Here is an 18,177-nt window from a genome sequence, read left to right as displayed (position 1 = left end):
TTGATTCTCCCCATATTCCTGTCATAGACCCTGCTGCCGCCCTTGATATCCCCTTGTACGCCACACAGTCTCTGATTATACGATCCCTCGAATTGAAAGTCGCTCCCGCCTACCGCCTCCATTCGCGTCTGCTGCACGTCATTGGCCGAGTTTGAAGGGCAAGAACCCCTCGACAGCTCTACACCACAACAACCGATCGTCCACCCCACCTACATCGATCCCGCCGCCCCGCAACCATGGATACCAATATGGAGGACGTAAAGATGCCAGAGCCCATGCAGCTGTCGTCTGCCCCCACGTCTGAGCCGACCACAATCCCCACGCTGGATGGCTGGATCGAGAGCCTCATGAGCTGCAAGCAGCTGGCCGAGAGCGATGTGCAGAGACTATGCGACAAGGTATGCGACATAGCCTCGCGCAGAAAAACTGCCCAGATTGCATCTTCTGACGAGCATTGTGCTACAGGCCCGCGAGGTACTCCAGGACGAGTCCAACGTACAGCCAGTGGTACGTACCATCTCCCCTGCGAGTCCGATATCCGCTCACCTTGGTACAGAAATGCCCCGTCACAGTCTGCGGTGATATACATGGCCAGTTCCACGATCTGATGGAGTTGTTCAAGATCGGCGGCCCCAACCCGGACACAAACTATCTCTTCATGGGTGCGTTGCCTGCCCCAGCAGCATTCATCCATACTGACATCAACAGGTGACTATGTCGACCGAGGCTACTTCTCCGTCGAGACTGTGACCCTTCTGGTCGCGCTCAAAATTCGATACCCCCAGCGCATCACCATCCTCCGTGGCAACCACGAGTCCCGTCAAATCACCCAAGTGTACGGCTTTTACGACGAGTGTCTCCGCAAGTACGGCAACGCCAATGTGTGGAAATACTTCACAGACCTTTTCGACTACCTGCCGCTCACTGCCTTGATCGACAACCAGATCTTCTGTCTGCACGGTGGTCTCTCTCCTAGCATTGACACGCTCGACAACATCAGGGCGCTTGACCGCATACAAGAGGTGCCTCACGAGGGACCAATGTGCGACCTGCTCTGGTCCGACCCAGATGACAGGTGTGGCTGGGGAATCTCACCCCGCGGTGCAGGATACACGTTCGGCCAGGACATCTCAGAGGCCTTCAACCACAACAACGGCCTGACCCTAGTGGCACGTGCTCATCAGCTAGTCATGGAGGGGTACAATTGGTCGCAAGACAGGAATGTCGTGACCATCTTCTCGGGTAGGCTGTCCCCCATTCCGTCCCTGATTGCATGACTAACATTCTACAGCACCCAACTATTGCTACAGATGTGGCAACCAAGCCGCGATCATGGAGATTGATGAGCACCTGAAGTACACCTTGTAAGTCTTCCACTTTGCTGAACATCGTTGCGCTTCTCTAACGCAACCACAGCTTGCAATTTGACCCTTGCCCACGTGCTGGCGAGCCCATGGTCTCACGAAGGACCCCCGATTACTTCCTTTAGATGGGCTCTTAATCTGGACTCTTACCGCTATCTTAGCACAGCGCTACACTTGAAGGCATCACTGAATACACTGTGTACGATTGCGTTCCTGGTCACCAAAGCCGTCAGAAGTGGCGGGAGACGCGTGACACTGACGTGCTCGCTTGAAGTAAGGCTCGCACTGTCTAGAAGACCCCAAGAAGCCATACTAGAGACGCGTGGGAATGTTACAACAGGTTGTGATGTAGCTTGTGCACAGACTTATAATGGTGGAGACTTGATTGCAGTGTTTGATACTCCCTTTTTTGTGAAGAATGTCCGATGTTCTCGACCAAATCCTGCGCCGAGACTGATGATTTTGATTGGCGATATCGTGATCGTGTTGTTGATTTGGATCTGTGTTCTTGTCGCAGTACTGCAAGGAAGTGTTCAAAAGGCTAGACGGTCACAACCCCGTGAGAACATTCATTTCAGACTGAGTGCAGACTTGTGATCCAGTCAGAGAATCAATTGTTGTAATTCAGGTCCTCTGGCATGGACAATAAAGTCAACGTCCGGCGTGTCCGTGGCTGGCGATACAACCGGCAATGTTAGCTGAGTCAGCCACATCTGCTGGTGCAACTCGAACTTTTGTCCATCGCGAACATCTCGAGCCACACCACAGCGCCCACCATGTCTCTCACATTCTTCCGACGCCTTGCGCGGCCCTCGGTCCTCTCCGCAGCCCCATTCGCCCCGGTGCGATCAACCCGACCCTCAATTGCCGCCACCGCGTTCCAGCACAGCACACCGGCTTTCGCAATCAGCCCGGCACCAGCATCTCGCGCGAACAAATGCACATTAATACAAGTCCTGCGACAAGGGCGGATAGCGCAGAAGGCGCGAAAACTCCGATCGCCACAATTGAGGGATAGGCCGGAGCTGAAGGGCGTATGTCTGAAAGTGGGAACGACGAAGCCGAAGAAACCCAACTCGGGCGAGAGGAAGATTGCGAGGGTCAGACTGAGTACGGGCAAGGTCATTACGGCCTATATCCCAGGGGAAGGTATGGAAGAGCGGCGTGGAATCAACTGGCAGAAAGACTAACCAGTGGTTAGGGCACAACGTACAGCAGCATTCAGTTGTCATGGTACGAGGTGGCCGCGCGCAAGATTGCCCTGGTGTCAAGTACCATTTGGTCAGAGGAGCGTTGGATCTGGTAAGACATACAGCGGCCAATGTCAACGGGAAAGACGATGCTAACAAGTTGTAGGGTGGTGTTGGTAGCCGGATCACCTCGCGGTCCAAGTACGGAACAAAGAAGCCCAAGACAGCGTAGGCGGAAGCTGCCGTGGAGTGTATATGATTGTACCATACCCGCATCAATGGCGTTGGAATATAGAGAACTTGGAAATGCCATGTGCAGTCACGCAAGGTGCGTGATTTGGAAACTCGCGTGAATCATGATGCTCGACCTGTTACAGCATGCCAGGAAGCCCGTTGTCATCAAGTATGCGTTGAAGGTATACGCTGCTACTTTGTCTGCAGGTTTTCAAAGTACAACAAATTGTACACCTTCGAGGTCAGCTTTGCCTAGGTATAGTTTCAGGTGTACAATTGGAGACACGAGATCATTCGTATCCGACTAGTTTTTAGCACGTGAATTCATGGTATTCATTACCATTTTAAGGAAAGACTGTGGTGTGTTTACGAAGAAGCTCGTGTGACGTGTTGTCCTCTAGCCTACTACACCCAAACGCAAACAGTCTATCCTATCTCCTCCTACATTAGTATAAGTCATCGCTCATCTCATTGGAGTAGGTTTCGTGTGCTGGGTACAACTTATCTAACAAGCTCCATACCTCGGAGGTGGAGCGGAGGCTTACCCATGCAGGTAGCTGCAGCCCGCACGCTCGGGTCGCGTCATCCCCACGCTTCACACGGCCAACTTGCGGACCAAGCTACCACCCACCTTCAAGCACTCCCATAACGCTTGACACAACTGTTGCTGCGGATTGTGTCTACTTCACAGCTACCATGTTTCCAGTCGAATAACTGCCTAATCCCTTCGACGTTTCACGTAGTTCTGGTTATACTCGGATCCGCAGTCGTCCGCAATGGAGACTCCCGGCGCGTTTGCCAACGCGACTTCCTTCTTGCCGTCGCCGGCGGACTTGCTCATGGCACTGCCGCGTCTGTTCTCCAAAGCCAGCTCTCTTGGCGACATGATGCGCTCGGGCGGAAGCGTTATCGCGGAGCCGACAGCCAACTTGACTAACAGCACCATGACAACTGCAACCCCTGGCTTTGTGCAGGAATCCATTGCTGCTGCGGCTTCGGCGGCTGCAGCACCTGAGGGCGACATGACAGTATGGCAGGCCTTGAGGAATGTAGCTGCCTGGTTCAGCTACATCACTTCCAAATGGGCCATCGCAACCTTCGCGATCGTAAGCCTAAACTCATGGACTTTGCACTTTTCGTACTAAATACATGCTCGCAGGCAATCATCCTCAACAGAACTCACTTCTATGGAAATAGTCGCGTTCCGCTATCCTTCGACCGCCTTTACCTCCGTTTCGCTCTCTACATCATGCCCCTGGTTCTGTTCCTCTACCAAGCACAGAGCATCCTACGAGCCATACGATGCCAAACCTCGCCAGGGTGGTCGACAATGCAATATGGAGCGGACGAACGGCAGCTGGACACAGACTTTGGCGGCGAAGGCGGTTATCTGTGGCAAGTGGCATCGGCGGTGCTCTTCTGGGAAACCACCGAGGACTCATGCCGAGCTGCAAACATGCTACCCATGGATCCATCAGGCACGCGGTCCTCTGGGTCACTAGCGCTTCTATGGCCCATGTTTGTGACCCTCGGTTTTGGTCAGTTTGTCGATACCCTGGCGTGCGCCCTGCAGGGAAGACGTCCAATCCAGGAAGTCGGAATGACCATATTTGAACATTCGCTCGCATTTGCAGAGGCAGAGGCAGTGGTGACGAAGCCGCTGGCGGTCGATTCCACACGCTTCTTCAAACCAAAGTCGGTCTTCACCCCAGACGGCACCTCCCTCATGATTCCAAGGTCGAAGCTTTCCAGGATGGCCAACGTGCCGCCAGAAGTGTTGTTGATATCTCTCATCTCTAGTGTAAGCCACTTCATAAGCAACCTCTTAGCAATTGCTGGGGTGCGCTCGAGATGGCGATTAGTGACGACCACAATGTGTGGGCTAGCATACATGTCAGCTTTCGCCTGGAGTTGTGTCCGTCTCACTAGGATGGTCACTGATCCAGATCACTATGTGGGCATCTTGAGATTTCCCACTGTCTGCATCATTGGATTCATCCCACACCTGCTGATACTCGTGGGCATTGCAGTGTGCGCACTAATCTACCTCTTGGCTTTTCTTGTCACCGTAATATCCCCGCCTGCAGGACGCACCGAAAATCTGACATTGGGAGAGAGGTTCTCTTTGGCCTATGGTAATCTACATGCCAACATTCATCTATCCTCGATCACGCCCCTGACCATCAACTGGCACGAAGACTTCTACACCACTATACTCAAGGTAGGTTATGTCATTCTGACCTCGGCGAGTGAAGCCGTGTTCCTTAACGAGGGAACTAGAGTCAATGTCCATGCAATGACCTGGCTTGAAAAGCAGAGATTACAGGAACTGCTCGCTCGACGGCGAAAAACCAGAGAGATGATCACCAACATCCCATCTGAACTCAGAAACGATACATTTGCGCAGGGCGTTGAGGTGACTGACGAGCTTAGTGATGTCAGGACGGATACATCATCGTCAGGCTACGCAAGAGAGCGCAAGACGCGAGGTATAACCTCTGCAGATTCTTCTAATGCCATGGGACAGAATGACCCCGCGCTCCAGCAACGCAGTCGCTATCTCCAAACATACCAATTCTTCTTTCGCATATCAAAGTTGATCGTCCTCAGCCTTGCAAAGATCACAGACTGGGCATTGGCCAAGGTGGGGATCAGCTACCGGCCTAGATGGCTACGACGTACTGTGGGACTTGTTGATGACGATGGAAAGATGTATGCTTCAGCAGCTGGCATAGGCCGATACCAAAACCAAACTACATCAGCAAAAGAGCCATGGCTTACCATGGATGACCGGTCCCGAGTCCGTCAGAATCGAGAATTCGACGTGGAGTCGTTCGCAAAGGAGAGGCTCCGACAGAGTGGCTTCTACTCTCAACCAGATGCCGAGGACTCAGAGGATCGTCTCGACGACTATCTGTACTCCTGGTGGCGCAACGGCAGTCTCTGGAACGAGGTTGATAACAGCCGGGACTATGTTGTTCCACAAGACGACGACACTACGAGCGTCGTATCCTATGCTACCACGACAGACAACGATGAATGGTCAGACGTTGACGATGGCCAAAGGACGCCTACACGCGATACATACCAGCGGAGTCGGGAAGAAACACCCTTGGCTGACGATGCAATGGATTTCTCCCGTCTTTCTCAACTCCTCGACCCAAAGACCAGGGAGGACCGAGAGGAAGCCAAGCTGCTGTCACGCCATCTCCAGAGCTCCAACATCATGACACGCTCGCAGTACCGCAGGGCTATGGAGCGCGAAGAAGCTAAGATCCTAACAACATCACGCTACAAAATGGGTGATAGTGTCAGCATGTCTGCAGAAGAAGAGGAGCAGCTTCTGGAAGACCTCATCCTCAGTCGCCGGAGCGCGGCTGCACCGCAGGGCGCGAGCAATGCTGGGAGCTGGGACACGGGAGCAGAGGGCATGGGCTCGGAGGGACCACAGTGTGTGGTTTGTCAGATGTCGCCAAGGACTGTGCTGGTATGGCCGTGTGGGTGTTTGAGCTTGTGCGATGATTGCCGGGTGGGATTGGCGTCGAAAAACTATACTGCGTGTGTATGCTGCAGGACGAACGTGGCCGCATACTCACGGCTGTATGTGCCTTGATTATGACTGTTGACCGGTTGGCGTTTTGTTCTTGGCTGTATGTATAGATGATTCACACAAAGAAGCCCGTTTCTTCTTAGTTCTGCCCTAAGCACTAATTGATCCTAAAGGCATACATTATGACCTTTCTGTTAACGTTGACCTCAAAATTGCGTAGCTTTTGCGAGTAGGAAAGAGACAACAAGCTCCTGTGACGGTGCCTCTTTCTTTCGGAACTTATCGGAATGGACCAACTAACAAGATACTAAGCGGTACTCGTGACGTTTCTACGTGCCAGATGCGAAGGTAATAGTGGGTCTGTTGATGCGATTTGCCAGTGCCATCTCTGTTGCTACCCCACGTTCGCAGATTCCATCTCGGAGTGGCGATCGTCATATCAGTCACTGCATTTCTTATCTTGGCAACCCCAAACCGAGTCATCAACTTCACCCCCAAACTCACCTCGCACCAACACTACGAAACCATACATCCTCGCGAACGCATCCATTCACTTTGACTGAGCACTGCCATCCAGCTCGGTCGACTGCCCTCATCCACGAACCATTTCCACAATTTTATGCAGCCAGAGCCTACAAACGTATCACAAAACGTTTCCCACGTACAGACCTTTCCCGACCCCGCCACCGCATCCCAGCATGGACAGCACCGCAGCGATGACTTGCAGGACTCTCTGCAGCCTCACTCGGGTGAGCTGTGGGGTGACACGGGAACACCGCCCGATGCGACGCGTCCAGACAAGGCCAACAATGGAATCGTCGATACCGTGCAACCAGACGGACTGAAGCGCATCGCGTCCCCCTCGCCGCCACCGAGGGATAGAATCACTGAATACGAGAATGCGCTGAAGATTTCACCACGGAAACCTGCTGATGGGCCCCTGTTTGAGATTATTAAGAGTAACAAGAAGCCTAGCGACAAGAACTCTCCTATCTCGAAGCTGCCAAATGGTGTGTACAACGCGAGACTGACAGTGCTTAACATTTGGACACGAGCTGACATTGCACAGAGGTCCTGATTCACGCCATTGCCCACCTGTCGCCGAACGACCTTGCTGCCGTTTCCCTTGTCTCTCGCCGTTTCCATGATGCAGTCACCACCCCACACGCCTGGCAGGTGGCTTTTGGTCGCTATTTTCCCGGCCCCCTTTCGCTCGAAGACGCCGCGTTCCGCTCAGCTCTTGAGGGCGATGGCTTGGTCGTGCGGTCAGAAAAGAGACGCTTCACTAGGCTTACGGCATTGGCTTCGTGGAGGAGCGAGTACATTCTACGCACTAGACTCTTGCGGTCGCTCGTTAGAGGCAAGCCTGTGCAGGTTCCCTCAACACCATCCCGCGCTGCTCAGATGCAGACAGTCACCCCAATGATAACCTACGATGCCAAGACGTATACCATCATAAACCACTTGCAGGCCACGTTTGGGTCTGGTCTGAATAAGAAGATGCCGCGTTTCATTCATGGTGCAGACGATATTGGCATGGTCACCAGCAGCGATCCGACGACGGGTAAAGTCGATCCGTGGGGACAAAGCGACCCCCACTTCTACGGTCAATTTTCAGAACGCTTTCCTGGTGTCGCTGAGTGGGGACTGGGCTCCGGAGATGTTGTCGGACGGCCCAACGTCATGGACATATCGCAGCCGTATGGCATGATCTATGGCCAGGGCTGTCCAGAAGGCTCGTGTTACTATCGTTCCCTTGAGGAGATGCGCGGTCGCTTCATAGCCGAACCCAGCGATTTCAGTATGCCAGAAGTCGGTATACCGAAGCTAGGTATCGACGGTGGTGCCATCTGCAGTGTCTGGATCGCCAAGTCGAGCACAATCCCCACGCTCTCGGAGGGTTTGGTTGGGATGATGATGGGCTCTGCAGCTGGTGTCGTCAGTGCCTGCAGTATTGGTACAGATGGTCTCCGTACATCTCGCGTACAGCGTGGCGAGCTGACTGCGCGCTGGGTTCTTAGTCCAGGCGTACCCATCATCGCCATCGCCGTAGACGAGCAATACTCAGCCAAGCGCTATGCTCAGAACCGCATTTGGGCGGTCGCTTTGAACGCTCTCGGCGAGATCTTCTACTTGACCAAATTTCCAACCCGCAGCCAGGCCCCAAAGGATGACATTGAGCAATACTCAGAATACCTGGGCTGGCTTACTGGTCGCAGCGTGTACTGGAACCTGGTAGAGCCTAGCCGGCGCACTGCACGACCAGATCCATACAGCGACGCTGATGTTGACGGCAGCTACTCGCCCCGAACATCGTGGGATGGCATGTGCTTGAGCAAGGAGCAAATCACCGCCGAGACCAGGGAGATACAACAGTTCCTTCGCAAGGAACCCAAGCATTTCCGAAAGACGTGCCTTGGATGGGATATGCGTCGAAGACTTGAGGTCGACTTTGCTGGCGATGACGGCAACCACGCTGGAGAGGCCATGGTCGTCTTCGAATGCGGGCTTGAAGAAGGAGACGTTGCGGACGTCAGACGTTTCACTCGATGCAAGACTGACCAAGAAAAAAGTACAACTACCTCGAGTCGTATCATGACGCCTCAGCCTGCGCCGACTACATCCCTGTTCGGCGGTCCAGGCACAGGAACTCTAGATTCCTCTTCTCTTCGTCAGCGCAGTTCTTCGTACATGTCGACTACGAGTTCGCCAGAACGAGCAAGCCTGTCCGAAGAAGAATGGAGGTGTTCAAAACTCACTTTCGGTGGCTTCAAGAGCACCCAGCTTACCACTACCACTTTAGACGTCTCTACTTTCGCCACTCTAACCCTGTCTGAAGATCCCGCGCTCGGTTTCTCAACTTCTTCCACTGCGTCTTCGCCCTACGCTTCCCCAATGTCAGTTGCAAGTCAGCCTGCATCTCCCTCTGACATTCCTGGTCAGCGCGCGAGATTCGTGGCTGCTGGCACCAAGTCTGGTGTAGTGCTGCTTTGGGATATCCGGGCGCCCACATCGCGCTCGTCCGAGTATACAAACAACATCGACCCTCTTCGGATCATCTACACCGACTCACCAGAGATATCATGCTTGGCTGTCACCTCTCTTTATCTCGTAGCAGGCGGAAATGACGGCCTGGTACAGGCATGGGACCCGCTGGCTTCGAGTATGTCACCTATCACAACACTTCACTCTCGACATGCTTCGCGTGCTCGGAGACAACTCGTACAGGCACAAGCCTCTGTCCAAGGAGTCGGTATCAACATGTTCGCTGCCGGTGCCGTCTGTCTGGACCCTGATCCGACTGTCTTGCGAGGTGCAGTATCGCTTGGTAATCAGCTTCGGTTCTGGAGTTACAGCTCATCTGCCGCCGATCAGTACAGAAGCAGCAAACGTAGACTTCGAAGAGCTGAACGCGGAAGTAATACTGCTGAGCGCTTTGCTGGCACGGGCAGAGTTAACTTGAAGAACTACATCGCCAACGAGCATTCTGAGCTGGAGCGTGACAGGCAAGAACGTCAAAAGCAGGCCGAGCGCTTGGCTGGTCGTTTTGGTACGGAGCTATTGAGCGAGGACGAAGCTTTGGCATACGCCGCGATGCTTTCCCAGGAGACTATGGAGGCGGAGGAGTTGCGCCGCATCGAGCGCGAGAGTAGTGCCTTCAGCAGTGAGACTGTAACGCCAGAGCCGAGCATTCAAGCTCAGCCTTCGTCGCCTGCCGTCAAGGATGATGAAGAGCTGGATGCTGACATTGCTGAAGCTATTCGCCTCTCTCTTAATGAGAGCTCTGGTGCTGACATGTATGAACCCGCCACTACGCCGCCTTCCGCGTTCGACATTCCAATCAAGTATGCCAAAGGCAAAAAGTCTCTGCCGTCACGTTCTCAGGGCAGCACCCCCAGAAAAGACAGGACCACTGCTGGATCGAGCAACGAGAGCGAGATGTCGGATTTGGAGTTTGCCATGCAGTTGAGTCTTGCTGAAGAGCAGAGCAGGAAGGATGCCGAAGACGCTTTTCCACCGCTTAGTCCAGCGGCTGGCAGCAAGGGCAAGGGGAGGATGTGGTAATGTGGACGGCCATCTAACTGGCCTTCTTGGGCGTTTTTGTCTTATTTCTTCCAGCCTTCCTGATTCTTGACTGCTGGATTTCTTCACTTCATCGCTCGGCAAGCACATCACCAGTGTCGCTTTGTCGTGCTTCGTTAAACCTCGAAACGGGTTGATCTTTTGTGCATTTGCGCTTATTCCGACATGTTTATCGTTTGTAGTACGAAGAAGTTCATCTCTAACCGATTTATCCAAAGGTAGACACAGTTACTTTTCTACTCAAAATGTAACAGTCCTGCGTAATCTTCCAAAATAGGTTTTGCGCTTGTAGGTAGATCTCGTAAGAATGACTTTCTCGTAGATAGCTTGGTAATTTTGTTCCACATGCTCAAAATAGTCCTGGCATCCGTCCCTGATCAGTACGACTCGACTTTATTGGCACTTGTCTGTTTCTTCATTGTCCGCTCTCAATGCGGTTAGCCGGGCGCCTTACCGCTCATACCCCTGACTTTTTGTAGGCTGCCACCACGATGTGCTGTCCGTCTCCAACGAAGTATAAACGCAGTAGCTTCGGGTAGTATTTGTTCGTAAGAGTTGGGAGCCTGCAAAGTGATCTCGACTCAACGGCACCGGAGTGTTTTGTCCAACAACAGTGAAGGGTCCTTGGGATACACTTTTCTGTGAAACCCTCAGCGTGCTGCATCCACGTTTGGGAGACCAGGTGGACGGGCTTCGAGAGCCTTTCGTCTAAGTTTTGATACGCTCGACAACTACGATACCAGTCTCACAGGAGCGCGGAACTTGCTCCACATCAACCCCAGAGATGGCTGGGCTATCAATCACATCAGCGTTACTGTCCCCTATCAATAAGCTTCGCGGAAAGTCAAATCCATACCAGAAATCCGGTAATGCCAACAGAACGTCTCATCCCTCAGATACACCCACCAGCGATGACCTTCTCGCTGAAGCACGTCAAGCGGCTGGTCGTGATCCTGTGACTGGACAACGAACTCCGGGCCCCGCAAGCAAGAAAGCGAAGAAGCAAAAAATGTCCTTGGAACAAGAGCAGCAGGCCGCAGAAGAACAGAAAGCGGCATTCCTTGCTTGGGCAGCAAAACATCCACAGGCGGCTGGACGACCGTACGAGAGTTATGAGGCTTTTGTGCGGGAGATGGTAGCGAAGCGGACAGGGAATGTTGCGCCTAGTGGTCGGACGGAATACTATGCGCCTCAGCAGACGGTGGAGGAATACTACTCGACGGGTGTGAGATATTAGACTGTTGGCATGAACCGAATTTCTTTATCTATACTTCGGCGGCGTATGGTTTCCTCAACGGCGCAAATGAAATGTAAGGATGTGTTCTGTTGTAGGCAACGAGCTGGGAGCAAACGAAACTGCCCAATGTAGTCGTAGGTAAACACGACACGCGATGAGCGACTTGATCTTACCTTCCTCAGCTCCGTCCACTCTTATTTCATCATTCACTGCTGCAAGACAACCCGCACTGTCCTGCGACTCTCCCACGTCCCTCTCACGTCTCTTTCAACAAATCGTCATCATGGGTTCAGTGATGCTACAGCACCTCCCCTCCGCGTGGCACGTCGATCAGGCCATTGTACGTTCCTCCTTGCTCACTCCGTGCCGGCCGCTCACAATACGTAGCTCAGTGAAGAGGCCCGCATAGTGTGCCTCCGTTTCGGAAACGACTACACACCCGAATGTATGGAGATGGACGAGATGCTATACAAGATTGTTGATGCAGTCAAAGACTGGGTTGCCATCTACGTCGTTGACAACCAGGCGAGTTCCCTTCCCTCACCTGTGCTGTTGTCCCTCGCCTGTCCATGCTGATGTTACAACAGCAAGTCCCAGACTTCAACGCCATGTACGAGATCTACGATCCCTGCACTGTCATGTTCTTTTGGCGCAACAAGCACATGCAAGTCGATTTTGGCACGGGCAACAACAACAAGATCAACTTTCCTATTGGCACGAAGCAGGAGTTGATTGACATCTTAGAAGCCGTGTATAGGGGAGCGAGCAAGGGAAAGGGGCTTGTTGTCAGTCCGAGGGACTATTCAACCAAATGGGCGTACTAGTCTGGACTTTGGGGTATGAGAGAAAACACGAGATATCAGTCAGGGGAGACTACAATCCGAGGTAGGAAGACACAAAGCATATTCCGACTGATCCAGAGCACACAAGTCGAGGAAAGCAAGAGTGGTGATGAGTACTTTTCCAACTTGGTCTATCAAACGGCATCCTTGCCATCTATTACCCACAGCAAAGCAAATAGGCCTGGGCAGTCGCCAGAGATTTTACGCAAGCCAACCAACGCCATGCCTGTTATGCAGTAACCCCGCAAGAAGAGCAGATGTAGCAGTATCAATCCTCGCTATGAACAAAGCAAAACAACGCCAGAAAGGTATGCACCGCCCTAGCAAGAAACGTTAACAAGCACCACTAATGCTTGGAGGAAAACAAATGCAACTTCTTCTTCTTCTTTTCCTTGCCCTCCTTCTCTTCCTTGCCAGGCTTCGTGCTGCTCTGCGAGGACGAAGGGCTGTGTTTTTGTGGCTGGCCGTTGAGATTAATGGCGCCCATGGCGGCGGTCGGGGGCTTTGGACCAGCGACTCTGGGACCGGACGGTAGGCCTCCAGGCATAGGGGGCTTGGTGCCAGCAGGGGGCGGCGCAGGCTTTGGCGGCTCAGGCTTTTCGAACAGATGCGCTGGAGCTTTCGGTTGTGGTTGGTCGATGGGTAAGCGCAGGTTGCGGCGGTTCTGACTGAGATCGCCAACTTGGCGGAGAAAGAGCTGCGGCTTCATCATGTGCGATGTGACGAGGAAGACGTCTCTCGAGGTCTTATTTGAAACGTCGTAGCAGGCGCGGGCTTCGGAATAGGTTGCGCCACCAGCTACGAACACGATGACTCGCTGACGGGGCTCTGCACTTGCGAGCCGCGACTTGGCCCATGTCGGCTTTGCAGAGCGCAGTGACGCAGGCGCAGCATTCTCTTGTGCCATGCTCGCGGCATCGTCGGGCGACATCTTTGTGAAGGGAAAGACATCCTGCGGCAGGCTGCCGCGGACATGCTCTTCTAGCATATCCTGCAACGCGGGATTGAACCTGGACAAGCCGTAATCCTCAGCATTTGGTGGCGGGGCTGGCTTAGGCGGGAAAAGCGGTGGCGGAGCGTCTCTTTTCTCTTTGAGCTGTCTGGCGACTCGCGCTCCAAGGAGGTCAAGGTTGCGAACGACTTCGCCGTCAGTGGGCGGCAGCTGTGCGTGGAAGAGGAGCTTCTGGAGGTCGGCTGGTAGGATCCCATTCTTAAAGAGAACGTATAGCGCGACAAGTCGTAGCCGGTCAGCTGGCGTTATCTCTTCATCGTCCAGGGTGCGCACAATCTGGTCAGTCATGTTCTTGGGCTTCCGGTAGTCTTCATCAAGGCCAGTAGCCAGGCACTGCAAAGGTTAGCAACGGTGCGAGCCTACGGTCAGTGCGACTTACCTGCTCGACGGAAGCCAGATCCGGGAGCTTGTGCTTCTGGAATATCTCCATGCACTTCTGCGCCATGGTGAGATGAAGAGAGTAGGCTTCCTTCATCTCCTGGAACTGCGGCAGTCCAGCGATCATGTCCTTGATTGCATTCAGTCCATTCATGCCGGCGGCGTTCTGGGCATCCTGGTTGGTGAAATGGGGGTTGTCGGCGATGAACTTTTGGAAATCGCTGATCAGCTTGTCGAGAGTGTCCTTCATGTGTCGGTGGCGGTTCTCGACCCATATCTTGTCCTTGTCGGATATCTCCATGTCCTTTTCCTCGGCCGCGGGATCCTCCTCGTTGACGATGGTGCGGTACGTCACCTTGTCGCTGTCCTGTATCGGCAGCAGATCCATGGCCATTGCTTGGTATGTGAACTCGTGGAGGAAGGGAGCCATGAGGTCCATGGATCGATCGGTGATGTAGAGGGCACCGCGGGGCCGGTTTGACTGTGGGGGAAAGTCTTGGTTGAACTGGGCGTACATGTCGAGCTTATCCTGGACGAAGCGGGCAAGATGTGAGCACAAGACGCTGGCCTCGTGGGTTGGGGCCCGCGGTCGGTAGTAGCGGATAATGGGGTATTCGCCCAGTGCGACGCAGATGCCAGTTATCTGGGCTGTTAGCGGAGGTGGCTTGGGGAGGAGAGGCGCCTACTCTTTCAGCAATGTCCTCCATGTGTCGCACTACGAGGTTGTTGCACTCGGGGTGGTAGAGGATGGGGAAGCTCCAGGGGTCTTTGAAGGTGATGAGGTGCGACTCCTGGGGGTGGAAGTCGAGGTGCACCGTACGGAAGCTCCGAATCTGTTCGCGTGCCATCTGCGACCGGTCTATGCGCTCCTTGAGGTGTGGTGGCAGCAACGTGGTCCATATCAAAAAGAAGCCCCGGTATCTGCGCTGGTCGAACTCGGCCATCATGCAGTCGACTATGTGCGGCTTGGGTGTGATGATGTATATGGCGTCCATGTCGCGTATCGTCTGCCGCCGGTCTTCGATGCGCTCGATGTCTGCGAGGTCAGAAAGTGGCGCTCCGGCAGGGTTCAGCGTCGCATACTTGTAATGTTGAGGTTGAGGATGTCATCTTCCTTGACCACGTTGTTGATCAGCTTCTGACTGTCCTCGTCCACGATGAGTATCTTCCACTGTGCAGCAGTCGTTAGCCATGTACGAGCGTCGGCCAGGGGTTGCATACGTCGCCGCGGGTGGTCTGCTTGATCGAGTTGAGAATGACTGTGTGTGCTGTCAGCAGCCGTCTCTTCTGTGTACCCAAGGTCGCCGCATACGCTCTCGTTGGATGTCTATCATGGACGCCATGTTGGCGGGGTAGGGCAGCCAATGCCGGCGAGGGAGAATAAGCCGGTGGAGAGTGCAGCTGTGTCGCAGCAGAGGGCCGAGGGTGCGTGTTCAGCGGCACTGGGTGGACGCGGCGGGCGTGGTGCTGGGCTGGGCGGTGGTGGTGGTGTGGGGAGCGCGTCGCAGCTAGAGAGGTCGTGTCGCAACCCTGGAAGGTTGCGGCGACGGTCCCTTGCCCGCCGGAGGTGTCTAGCAGATGCTTGGCTAACTTTTTGTTCGACATGACATCGTCGACTTGACTTTGATTTTCTGCTGCTCTTCTTTTGTTGCAGGCGCATGGCGCTATAGTTCCTGGTCCCCTTCTACGCGCACGATACCCACCATTGGCATGCCTCTACTGCCAGCGCGGCGGAATTCGCTGTGTCTCATTTGCTCTTTCGCCGCCCGCTCACGATCGCATCCCCCACGCCTCCTACCACGCACCCAGGCCGCGCAGCGATCACAACTCTCGGGCAGCAAGACCTCGTCGTTTAACCCGCTCAAGCAAAAGAACCCCTTCCGATCAGGAGCCTATCGTTCCACCAGTCCTTCGTTTGACATAGTCCGGGACAAACTAGACATAATACGGCAGGAATTCGTGAAGCCAGAGTTCCTCGACAGTCTTCAATTAAGCCCCAAGGAGTTCGACGAGGAATGGCTCACCTTCGAGCGCTCCATCAGCCTATGGATCAAGCAGGCGCCGCCAGAGTTGGTGTCTCTGGTGAGTGAGGCCAAACGGAAAAAGGCTACGCTCGAGACGAGGCTGCGATACATGTTCTATGCGCAGGCCTGTGGCGGACGCTTCACGACGGCAGAGTTGGAGAACCAGAAGGAAGTGGCGGATTTGCGCTATCCCGCCGAGTGGTACCCGGCGACACGAGAGATTACTCGCACAATACACATGCATGTTGGGCCGACCAACTCTGGAAAGACATACCACGCCTTGAAGCGCCTTGAACAAGTTGACTCGGGCATCTACCTCGGTCCACTACGTCTCCTCGCCCATGAAGTCTACACGCGCCTGAATGCAAAGGGAAAGCCATGCGCTTTGGTTACCGGAGAGGAGCAACGCATGCCCGACGACACTCGCGCCAACATGTACAGCTGCACTGTCGAGATGGCTCCGCTCAACACCAAGTTTGACGTAGCTGTCATCGACGAGATCCAGATGATCAGCCATAAAGAGCGAGGGTGGGCGTGGACACAGGCATTCCTGGGCTTGCAAGCCAAGGAGATCCATCTTTGTGGAGAAGCCCGGACGGTGCCGCTGATGCGTGAGCTCTGTGCCCTCGTTGGCGACAAGGTACATGTACACGAGTACGAGCGTCTGACGCCACTCGAGGTGCAAGCTCAAAGTCTGAGGGGAAATCTCAACAGGCTCGAGAAGGGTGACTGCATCGTCGCCTTTACCGTCCTGGGTATCCATGCGTTGCGCCGAGAGGTTGAGAAGAAGACGGGGAAGAAGTGCGCCATAGTATACGGAAGCTTGCCGCCCGAGACAAGAGCCCAACAGGCACGCTTGTTCAACGACCCGGACAACGACTACGATTTCCTAGTAGCGAGTGACGCCATCGGCATGGGCCTCAATCTGTAAGTGGAACCTTACTCCGCTCTGCGGCTGATGCTGACTAGTGCAGTGCTATCAAGCGCGTCATATTTGAATCTACCATCAAAAGCAATGGTTTGGCATATGTGCCCTTGCAGATTTCCGAGATCAAGCAGATTGCGGGTCGTGCTGGCCGCTACAAGACCGCTCACCAAGCAACCACTACTGATTCGGAGCAAACCTCGATTGCTGACAGGGCTGTCGACCCCGCCATCGGCCTGGATGACAAGCAACCGGATGCCGTCGAGGCAAAGAGGCCTGAAGCGAAGACTGTAGGATGGGTCACTACACTGGATCACATCGACCACGCCAACTTGAAGCTGGGCATGAAACGCGAACCCGAGCAGATCAATTCAGCTGGCCTCTTTCCTCCGTCTCTCATCGTTGAGCGATTCGCAAACTACTTCCCCCCAGGCACGCCTTTCAGCTACATAATGCTACGTCTACATGAAATTTCCGAGATACACCCTCGATTCCACCTCTGTGAGCTCAAGGATCAGCTGGCGATTGCCGATAACATCCATGCTGTGAAAGGTCTGAGCATCCAAGATCGTATTATAATCTGCGCCGCGCCTATCAGCATGCGCGACCCGCATGAAAGAGAATTCCTTCGCCAGCTAGCTGCATGTATCGCAGAAGGCAAATCAGGTAGTCTGTTGGACCTTGACACTCTTCCCCTCGGAACGATGGACTTGCCTCCTTCCGGCGACCGCTCATACCTTTATAAACTGGAGCAGCTTCACAAAATGATTGTGTGCTATCTATGGTTGAGTTATCGGTTCCCCAATGTCTTCACCACTAGGTCTCTTGCCAACTACACAAAGAAGCTTGTTGAAGATCAAATCGAAAAGACGCTGAATGACTTTTCTTTCATCGAGCAGGCGAGGCTACGGATGAAGGCAAGCAGAGGACAAGCAAGAAAGGCCATGGTCACGGAGCCTGAGGATGTGGACGAAGTGGACGAAGTGGACGGGCCCGCGGTAGCAACGTTGAAGCAACAAATTGCTGCGAATGGATACCCAGATAATTTGCCGGCCAGCAAGTTGGACTCGCTCGCAGCCGAACACGAGAAGCGCAATTCAAAGCTCTCGGAAGAAGTCGACGAACTTTTGCAAGGTCGCACGCCGGACGAAGCAAGCCGGCACGATGTTATACAAACTAGTCACTAGATGATCTTGTACAAATACACGAGATTCTCCCAAAGGTATACACGAGATTCTACGTGAAGTCTTCACGAAAGAGTGACCGTGTGTATCTTTGGGACGTTTTTGTGATGGTACAAGTCATACACAACGGCTCCTTTGCATGAATGCATGTATT

The 18,177-nt window shown here is 53.8% G+C and overlaps 6 protein-coding genes across 6 annotated transcripts; 5 read left to right on the top strand and 1 right to left on the bottom strand.

Annotated features, from left to right (window-relative positions):
- Positions 1-236: 236 nt before the first annotated feature.
- PPH1 (Serine/threonine-protein phosphatase PP2A catalytic subunit) lies at positions 237-1,489 on the top strand (the record flags this gene model as incomplete). Its single annotated transcript, XM_051728573.1, has 6 exons — positions 237-398; positions 466-507; positions 557-662; positions 709-1,242; positions 1,292-1,364; positions 1,417-1,489. 6 exons carry the CDS (start codon positions 237-239, stop codon positions 1,487-1,489), a joined length of 990 nt encoding a protein of 329 aa, XP_051591524.1.
- Positions 1,490-2,140: 651 nt separating this feature from the next.
- Positions 2,141-2,786, top strand: J4E82_002271 (uncharacterized protein; the record flags this gene model as incomplete). The annotated part of the gene is made up of 3 exons (XM_051728572.1): positions 2,141-2,513; positions 2,566-2,666; positions 2,721-2,786. The coding sequence occupies 3 exons, from the start codon at positions 2,141-2,143 to the stop codon at positions 2,784-2,786; spliced, it is 540 nt and encodes a 179-aa protein (XP_051591523.1).
- Positions 2,787-3,484: 698 nt separating this feature from the next.
- On the top strand, positions 3,485-10,403 carry J4E82_002270 (uncharacterized protein; the record flags this gene model as incomplete). Its single annotated transcript, XM_051728571.1, has 5 exons — positions 3,485-3,493; positions 3,532-3,894; positions 3,948-6,245; positions 6,916-7,348; positions 7,408-10,403. 5 exons carry the CDS (start codon positions 3,485-3,487, stop codon positions 10,401-10,403), a joined length of 6,099 nt encoding a protein of 2,032 aa, XP_051591522.1.
- Positions 10,404-11,205: 802 nt separating this feature from the next.
- J4E82_002269 (uncharacterized protein) lies at positions 11,206-12,482 on the top strand (the record flags this gene model as incomplete). The annotated part of the gene is made up of 4 exons (XM_051728570.1): positions 11,206-11,644; positions 11,952-11,998; positions 12,046-12,183; positions 12,246-12,482. The coding sequence occupies 4 exons, from the start codon at positions 11,206-11,208 to the stop codon at positions 12,480-12,482; spliced, it is 861 nt and encodes a 286-aa protein (XP_051591521.1).
- A 364-nt stretch (positions 12,483-12,846) lies between these two features.
- J4E82_002268 (uncharacterized protein) lies at positions 12,847-15,233 on the bottom strand (the record flags this gene model as incomplete). The annotated part of the gene is made up of 6 exons (XM_051728569.1): positions 12,847-13,845; positions 13,892-14,533; positions 14,577-14,926; positions 14,974-15,061; positions 15,112-15,149; positions 15,203-15,233. 6 exons carry the CDS (start codon positions 15,231-15,233, stop codon positions 12,847-12,849), a joined length of 2,148 nt encoding a protein of 715 aa, XP_051591520.1.
- Positions 15,234-15,600: 367 nt separating this feature from the next.
- On the top strand, positions 15,601-18,026 carry J4E82_002267 (uncharacterized protein; the record flags this gene model as incomplete). The annotated part of the gene is made up of 2 exons (XM_051728568.1): positions 15,601-16,841; positions 16,889-18,026. 2 exons carry the CDS (start codon positions 15,601-15,603, stop codon positions 18,024-18,026), a joined length of 2,379 nt encoding a protein of 792 aa, XP_051591519.1.
- Between the last annotated feature and the right edge of the window lie 151 nt (positions 18,027-18,177).

This window comes from Alternaria postmessia (assembly GCF_024291825.1).
Source record: "Alternaria postmessia strain BMP 2775 chromosome Unknown scaffold_9, whole genome shotgun sequence".
Lineage (NCBI taxonomy): Eukaryota > Fungi > Ascomycota > Dothideomycetes > Pleosporales > Pleosporaceae > Alternaria > Alternaria postmessia.
The sequence above is the reverse complement of the archived record's forward strand: the minus strand, read 5'-3'. Positions and strand labels throughout refer to the sequence as shown.